The sequence below is a fragment of the Lupinus angustifolius genome, chromosome LG16 (assembly GCF_001865875.1).
Source record: "Lupinus angustifolius cultivar Tanjil chromosome LG16, LupAngTanjil_v1.0, whole genome shotgun sequence".
Classification (NCBI taxonomy): domain Eukaryota; kingdom Viridiplantae; phylum Streptophyta; class Magnoliopsida; order Fabales; family Fabaceae; genus Lupinus; species Lupinus angustifolius.
In genome coordinates, this window is record NC_032024.1 from 10,905,628 (window position 1) to 10,914,869 (window position 9,242).

The 9,242-nt window shown below is 35.9% G+C and overlaps 1 protein-coding gene across 1 annotated transcript; it reads left to right on the top strand.

Annotated features, from left to right (window-relative positions):
- Window positions 5,905–8,867, top strand: LOC109329119. The gene is made up of 3 exons (XM_019562788.1): window positions 5,905–6,868; window positions 7,020–7,926; window positions 8,427–8,867. The coding sequence occupies exons 1-3, from the start codon at window positions 6,512–6,514 to the stop codon at window positions 8,705–8,707; spliced, it is 1,545 nt and encodes a 514-aa protein (XP_019418333.1). The 5' UTR covers window positions 5,905–6,511; the 3' UTR covers window positions 8,708–8,867.

Here is a 9,242-nt window from a genome sequence, read left to right on the forward strand (position 1 = left end):
TTGATTATTAAAGGAGATAATACATTATGTAATATTACTCATGTGATTGAGAGCAACAAAAGAATATAAGGAATGTTCCTAACTTAAAGTGCAAAAAAGTGAAAAATTGTGTAGATAAAAAAAGACTGCTGAGAATCTACAATTAATATCTCAGACAAAAGTTATGACAAAAGTGCAATATCAGTAATCCTAAAAGGAACATATCATAGCAAATTTTCGCCTACATCTTATCCCATTCTTATCACAACGTGGAAAATTCCTTTAATTGTTGAATGTCATGTTAGAAAACTGTTAAAAATAGGATAAAGAAGAAAGATAAATGATGGGTATGAAAAACACATATTTTGAGCCTTATATCCTTTTATTGAAAACACTTAGCCAAGCCATGATACAAGTCTGAAAAGACCTTGTTGATGACTTATTTGCTTATTATGCGCATCATAACAAGAAATCGCTTACTCCATAAAACTCATAAATTTATCTCATCTTTAATGCATAGGGTTAAAAATCATTTTGTCGATATTATCTTCACCTCATCACCACACACGGCCTGAAATACAAACTAATTCATATCATCATCACCACTACATCTACTGAAGCCCAAACTCAAATTAAATACTATCATCACTACAATCACATCTACACAAGCCATACCCAAATTAAATTTTATCATCACTACCATATCACCACTCATAGCCTAAATACTTGCCAAAGATTGTATGATCATTGTTTTAGTGTTTATTTTTAAAGAGTTATTCATGAAATAAGGAGTGTGAAAAGGAAAAGTGGGAGCCTCTCAAACTAGGGAAAATTTTGAGATGTTTCATGGTCTAAGGCCTTCCAATCAAAGCCTACCAACACAATTGAAAGAGAAGGATTATTGTTAGTATCTCATACTAGGGTAGTTTTTGAGTTGATCTCATTGTCTGATGGAATATTATAAGAAGCCCAAAACTGTGGTAATTTTTTTTGGATGATCTCATTCTCTATTGAAAAGTTATAAGAAACTCAAAACTAGGGCAATGATGAAGTGACTTCCTATAGCTTTGTAAGTCGATTCAATCACAAGGAGCCATAATCTCTCAACCAAGAAGAGGAAGGATATGAAGTTATCATCTTCAAGAACAACTTCAACAACGACTCATACAAGACTTTTGCTCCATATCAAGTCAAGTCACCATATTCGAAGGTGATAAAAAGATAAAAATAAAAAAACGCAAAAAAAAGTGAGGTTGAAAATCCATATGGACAACCTAGGAAAAGGAGAATGGTTCTAAGTTAAAAACCTCCAAAGGTGACTTGGGATCATAATAAAATGAGAGAATTCCCAACAGATACCTACATAAGGTATTCTAGGCAAAAATTAGGGAAAATTAAATAAACATCCTTAAGGTGAAGTCTTACTACTACAAATCATTAATCACCCAAATTTTAGCAATTTATGAATAATAATCACTTGAATGAAGACAAGATGTCAAAATAGGCGTACTGGACGGTTTTTGTTGTTACAAAAATATCAACACTTTGAAAAGAATTCCTCAGCCAACCTACACTGGGGCATTATGACTGAGTTTAGTCATTATCCTCAAGATTATATTAAGGTAATTTTAGGACCACCTTAAGAGAAAGACATTTTTAGCTAAACTAGGGCAAATTTTGATGGGTGAAAAGTTATGGTACCAATCAATAGTAGGCATCAAGGGTCGCTTTAGTCAAGTCTACAAAAGTTTATGAGTTACATCCAAAAGATATAAAAATAAACCATGAATGATACATTAGAACATTTGTCCATGAGTCTGACCTCTCATTCCATTACATTAAAAAAGAATATAATATTTATATCCTACATGACATAAACCAAATACTCCCATAATAACATCAAACAATGCATATTTACATTAATCAAACAAATCATATACATGACATACAAACAATGCATATACAAGACATACATACATTATATCATATCAATATTCAAGTCAATACATACTAACTTTAATCACAAAAACATCAACATAAAATTCATACATACAAAAGCATTCAAACAATGACACCCCTATACCCCTAATTTTCTTATGTTAAACATCAACCACCTCTCATGCATCACAAGCATCATTATGCATACTCATGTCAATCAATGCATAATCAAATTCATAAATTAATCATTACAGTATAAACACCAACATGAATTTCATACACACAAATCCCAAACAATCATATCATTATACTATTCATCTAAACCGTTTCAAATTGTACTTTCGAGGACCCCGTGTTTGACAACCTCGAAGTCAATCCTTCTAGGCTATGTGCCTAACTATTTTAAATTTGAGGGCCCTGTGCTTGAAGACCTAAAATTGTACTTTCGAGGACCTCATGCTTGACGACCTCGAAGTCAATCTTTCTAGGCCTTGTGCCTAACTTTTTCAATTTGAGGGCCCCATGCTTGACGACCTCAAATTATACTTTCGAGGACCCTGTGCTTGACGACCTCGAAGTCAATCTTTCTAGGCTTCATGCCTGACTTTGTAAATTTGAGGACCCCGTGCTTGGCGACCTCAAATTGTACTTTTGAGGACCTCGTGCATGACGAACTCAAAGTTAATCTTTCAAGGCTTTGTGCCTGATTTTTTAAATTTGAGGGTCCCATACTAGACGACCTCAAATTGTACTTCCGAGGACCTCATGCTTGACGACCTCGAAATCAATCTTTCCAGGCTCAGTGCTAGACGTTTTAAATTTGAGGGAACCGTGCTTGAAGGCCTCAAATTATACTTTCTTGGACCCCATTCTTGATGACCTCGAAGTCAATATTTCTAGGCTCTATGCCTGACTTTTTTAATTTGAGGGCACCATGCTTGACGACCTCAAATTGTACTTTCGAGGACCCCATCCTTTACAACCTCAAAGTCAATCTTTCCAGAATTTGTACCTGATTTTTTAAATTTGAGGGTCCCGTGCTTGACGACCTCAAATTTTATATTCGAGGACCCCTTGCTTGACGACCTCGAAGTTAATAATTCCAGGCTTTGTGCCTGACCTTTTAAATTTGAGGGTCCCATGCTTGACGATGTCAAATTGTACTTTCGAGGACCCCATGCTTGACGACCTTGTTGTAAATCTTTCCATGCTTTGTTCCTGACCTTTTAAATTTGAGGGCCCCATGCTTGACGACCTCAAATTTTACTTTCGACGACTTCGTGCTTGACGACCTCGAAGTCAATCTTTCTAGGCTCTGTACTTGACCTTTTGACAAATCTGTTCTTGACGACCTCGAAGTCAATCTCTCGAGGTTTCGTGCCTGACTTTTTAAATTTGAGGGGCCCATGCTTGACGACCTCAAATTGTACTTTCGAGGACCCCGTGCTTGACGACCCCGAAGTCGATCTTTCTAGGCTCTATGCCTAACCTTTTAAATTTGAGGGCTCCATGCTTGCCGACCTCAAATTGCACTTTCGAGGACTCCATCCTTGACGACCTCGAAGTCAATCTTTCTAGGCTCCATGCCTGACTTTTTAAATTTGAGGGCGCTGTGCTTGACGACCTCAAATTTTACTTTTGAGGACCTCGTGTTTGACGATCTCGAAGTCAATCTTTCCAGGATTTGTTCCTGACTTTTTAAATTTGAGGGGCCCGTGCTTAACGACTTCAAAGTGTACTTTCGAGGACCTCGTGCTTGACGACCTCGAAGTCAATCTTTCCTGGCTCCATGCATGACTTTTAAATTTGAGGGCCTTGTACTTGACGACCTCAAAGTCAATCTTTCCAAGCTCCATTCCTGGATTTTTAAATTTGAGAGCCCCGTGCTTGACGACCTCAAATTAGTCAATCTTTCTAGGCTTCGCGCCTGACTTTTTAAATTTGAGGGTCCCATACTTGGCGACCTCAAAATGTACTTCCGAGGATCCCGTACTTGACGACCTCGAAGTCAATCTTCCCAGGCTCTGCGCCTGACTTTTAAATTTGAGGGGCCCGTGCTTGACAACCTCAAATTGTGTCTTCAAGGACCCCCGTACTTGACGACCTCGAAGTCAATCTTCACAAGCCCCTGCCTTGTGTTTTTAAATTCGAGGGCCCCGTACTTGACGATCTCAAATTGTACTTTGGAGGACCCCGTGCTTGACGACCTTAAAGTCAATCTTTCCAGACCCTCGCTTGGTGTTTTTAAATTTGAGGCCCCGTGCTTGACGACCTTAAATCTTGCTTGTAAGAGCCCTATGTCGGACGATCTCCCAGAAAAGTTTTTTTGCACCTCACACATTATCTCACCAACAAAGAGGTATTTTGTGCCTCGACAAAATCAACACTCATTTCTTTACTAGTTACTTATTGTGACAACACTCAAACTTCAGTTTGTATGTTGTCCAATAAGCAACATGTAAAAATGAGCAACTGTGGATACCCAATTTTGTCCGGTCCAAAAGACTTTTTCAATAAATAACAAATAAAAATAAGATAAATGTTTTTGGGTACTTTCTACCAAAAAATTACATTTTTTAAGTGTCCCAAAACGAAAATGATTTGAATTCGAATTATTAATTAATAATTTTTTATTAATTTCGAATTTTAGATATTAATGATGAGAACCAGAATATTTAAATTTGAATTAAAACAAAAAAAAAATGATTTATGTTGAAAGGAATTTTTTCCTTAACTTTATCCAAGAAGTTAATTAAGGGATTCTATTGTTTACTTGCACATGTGCAAATTCCATTTTGCCATAAATATAGAGGATGTGCACATGGAAATCCATAAAAAATCATCCAAAAAAATTCCATAAATATGTAAGTGTTGAACCATGAACCTCTAGGTTACCATGTAAACCAAGAACCACTAGGTTAGGAAACATTTTTGTTATTTATATACAACGGAAATCATGTTTAGGGTACACGACTTCTAAAAAAAAGTGAAAGTCATGGATGAGAAACACGACTTCCATGGAGGAGAGAGAATGTGTTAGAGAAGTCGCATTATTGGTCCATGACTTCCCCAAAGTCGTGGATCTCATCCACGATTTCTCTAAAAACTACACTACTTCCATAAATATCTTGAAACATATACCAAACGTGTGATAGTGTAGTTTGACTACACTATCCACGTAAAATTTCCGCCTATAGATATTGTAGCTTGTGAGTAACCTTATTTAATTATATTGTTATACACTTGTAGGCATTAGTAATATATTGGAAAGTCCCTCTTTTTATGCAAATGCTATAAAAATTTATTTGAAATTGTATATATAAATTGATATTATGGGTTTTCCTTCAAGTTTTGATGTTATAATTAATTGTAGTTAAAATTATTTTCAGAAATTGACATGTCCATTTTTTTTTATTTTTTGCACTAGACTCATAAAATGTGAGGATCAGGTCTATCCATAAGTGAAGAGATTGTTTTCAGGATTTATCATTGACCTCCATGTTAGATATCATAAGTCAATGAACCTTAATGTTATAAAGCCCTTAAAATAAATATGTTTGATATAATTAAATAAACAAATTGTTTTGGTACTTTTCCATGCCTCAAGTGCAACAAGGTAGAACATATTTGGCATGCCGAGATTCCCTAAGCCTATTCTAATGCCATCTTATAAGGAACAAATAATACTTATCCATAGAATCTGAAGAAAGAACGCACCCCATATGGTATACACACATGATCCAACTTCATTCCCTCACTCTTGTGTGATGTATTTGCTATTCTTAGCACTAACCTTAGTTGCTCACAATATTTCCACTCTGTTTCTTTCTCCCTTTGTAGCAGCCAAAAAAAGATTAAACAAACTGAGTTGTTTAGTCTTGAATAATAGGTGAAACATTTGTATAATTCACCACCATTGGTTCAAAGAATTAATCAGAAGCGCTAAGTTAGCACCCCTCTAAATTTAACTTCTTTCCACTCTTTTACACAAAGACCCTCCCCTCATTCAATTTATGATTGTAGATTTTGTTCTAACCAAACCAACCAAAAACTTCTCCACCATAATCTAGAATCACCACCCACCATCACCGCTGACACCATCATAATTTCCTAATACCGTTGTTCTTTTTTCTCTATTTCGATGCTCAAAGTCTAAACCTTACCATTTATGCACATTCATAATAAATTTCAAGGAATATGCATAAAGGCAACTTTTGCTATTTGATTGAGGGTTTTGTTCTTGTTGAATGCTTAATCACGGAAGATATGAGAAACCCATATCATTCATGTAAGGGATTGACAAAGTTGTCACTTTTTTAGACGCAAATTTATTTGGGTAAACAGTTTGTCATTAAGCCTTAAATTCCGTGTACACAATATTCAAGACGAACGAACTAGTACCTATTTTTTATACAGTCAACACAAGGAGGGAGAGAAATCAATACCTCATACAACATATATTTGTATAAGAAAATAAAAAACAGAAGACATCAACTGCATTACAGATACATAGGCATATATATAATAACAAGAGGGAAAAGTTGAACTAGTTTGGCTACTTTTTTTGGGGGGGGGGGGGAGAAAATTGGAGCATATGAATATTACAACCATTAACGATGCATCAAATGATGAAAATGGTTTAGTGTCAATGATTAGTGTCAGCGGTGGTGGTGGTCATAGTGTGGTGGAAGAGGTGGCTCTTAAGAAGGGTCCTTGGACAACGACAGAGGATGCTATTCTCATAGACTATGTGACAAATCATGGTGAAGGAAACTGGAATGCGGTGCAAAGGAATACATGGTTGGCTCGATGTGGCAAGAGTTGTAGGCTTAGATGGGCTAACCATTTGAGACCAAATTTGAAGAAGGGTTCTTTCTCTCATGATGAAGAGAAACTCATTGTTCTGTTCCATTCACAGTTTGGTAACAAATGGGCTCGAATGGCTGCTTTGGTATGCATTTCCAAAACCATTTTTTCTTCATCTTTTTCTCTCTGTTTATTTGTCTTTTTTATTCTCTATTTTTTGTCTTGTTATTCTACAGTTTCCTGGGAGATGAAATTTAAGAACTTTTGTTTCTCTGTGTTTTTCTGTTACGATATAGTTACCTGGGAGAACAGATAATGAAATCAAGAACTACTGGAATACAAGGGTGAAGCGACATCACAGACAAGGTCTTCCACTATATTTAGATGAGCATGATCAACCTACAACACCAACAGCCTCTTCTCCGTGTGTCACCCCAACAGGATCAAACACAAATACAGTCACAGATTTTGATTTTCTCCATCAAAACCATCACCACCATCACACCGTATTTAAATTGTCTCCAGTATTGGACCATCCAATACTCGAAACTGAACTCCACCACCACAGTCCAATCTCTCCAAAAGCACAACCATCTCATCATCCTCCTTTCTCTTCACCACCTTCCTATTCCCCTCACCATTTCATGGACCCTACACCCTCTAATTCCAATCCACAACTTTCCTCTTTATCCTTCACCTTCCAAAAACCAACTCCAGTTCTTGATAGCGCTCTTCGATTCAAACGCTACCGCTCCTACCCAAACTTCAGCCTCTACCATCTTCCTTCCATCACCCCTTATTCCACCTCTGCACCCCTTGATCAGATAGCTGATCTTGATGCATTCAGGTTCCCACAACAGAACAACTCCAGTTTTTCTCCTCAGTATTTTCAGACCCCATTGTTAGATTACGAACGAATGGTTTTGCCCTCAAATTTTGTTTTCTCATCCAAATTGGAGCACCCTTCAGACCAACTTTCACAGCCACTACTACAACCAGAGGTTAAGCATCATGATATAGCAACTTTTGAAACCAATAGTGGGTTGCTGGGGGATTTTATATTCGATGCTCAGGCACTAGCATCTGGCCAGAACTCAAAGAAACGAAATTATTTTAGCTTAAACGAAGGAAATGATGTGTTTGAGGGATACCAAAACTTTGAGGACTGTCCTCTTACCTCTACTTACTGGTTTTCTACTTCAGGTTAATTATTGTGCAATGCTATTATTATATGCACCCCATAATATTCACACTACTTTTAAACCAGTTAACCAAAAAAAATAGTTAACATGTATTGTTTTGTTAACATTCTGAGAATTAACTACTAGCTTGTTTTGGAGGTAATTAAATGGTGTGAAAAGGTATTTTAGGGGTGTAGATATAAATTTTCAATTATTGTATTGATTGATTTTGATACATATGGGATTGTGCCTTTCTAATTGGATGGACATCTTCTATCTAAAGTGTGTCTTTGTCCATAATTGGTCAAAAAAATACTTAATTATTAAATTTTTAACTTAAATATTTTTTTTAACGAAACACATGGAGTGACACACTGTATCGGAGAACAAATGTGCTCCCTTACTGATTACTGTCTTCCAATTATCCTAACATAATTTGTAGTGTGCACCTTGTTTTGTGAAATTTACATGAACTTTTGAGCTTGAAAATATTATTCAACTTGTTTGTTCTATTCTTTGCAGGAGTGAATCCAAAGGAAGAAGCATCAGACCTTAGCAAATCCATGAATGAGGACATCTCAAAATTCCTTACAGTAATGCCTTCCACAATGCAGGGTACAGAAGGGAACAATAACAGTGAGGCAGAAGTCTCCAATGTCCAATCTTCCACTGTCATAACAGATGACAATTTTGGACTTGATATGAAGCCCATAGCTTCCTTGTTTCCTCTCTCCAATGCAACAAACCATAATGAAAACCAAGGCTATTACTATTATTGGGACAATTTACCTGGTCTCTGCTGACATTGATTCAGATTAAAATGGTCTGAAAATTGTGTACCAAGATTACCTTGGGAGCTGCTTATATTATTATCATATTTTACGATGCATGTGATAGCTATTGTTATTGGGTATTCCTTTCTTCCATTATTTCAGTGGAGATAAGTAAATTTTGGATGGTTTTGTCATAATTTTTATAATGTATTTTATAGGTTCTTGTTGAGTTACTTTATAACACAATCTTTTTCAAACTTTTAATAATATTCACATACATATGAATTGCACCTACATACACTCGAGCAACTACGAGATTGATCTCACAAAAATTTACTGATAACAATTTAAATATCGTTAAATTTATTGTTAACATCATCTATATCAACTATTTTACCCGATTTAATTCTTCATGAACATTTAGCACTTAAGCATGTGTTCATATGAAAGATCAAATATGCAAATGTGTGATTTTATCCTCTAATTGATAATAATTAGATACTAAGATTTGTGACTCGTAGGTTATGAGTTCAAACCTTCTAATCAATACTAGAATATTTTTGGC

Bases quoted from the DNA above. Each gene is read 5' to 3' on its own strand.
- LOC109329119 (XM_019562788.1), top strand. From the start codon at position 6,512: ATGAATATTACAACCATTAACGATGCATCAAATGATGAAAATGGTTTA. The intron at 6,869-7,019 runs GTATGCATTTCC...GTTACGATATAG, and splicing joins GGGCTCGAATGGCTGCTTTG to TTACCTGGGAGAACAGATAA. The intron at 7,927-8,426 runs GTTAATTATTGT...TATTCTTTGCAG, and splicing joins TTACTGGTTTTCTACTTCAG to GAGTGAATCCAAAGGAAGAA.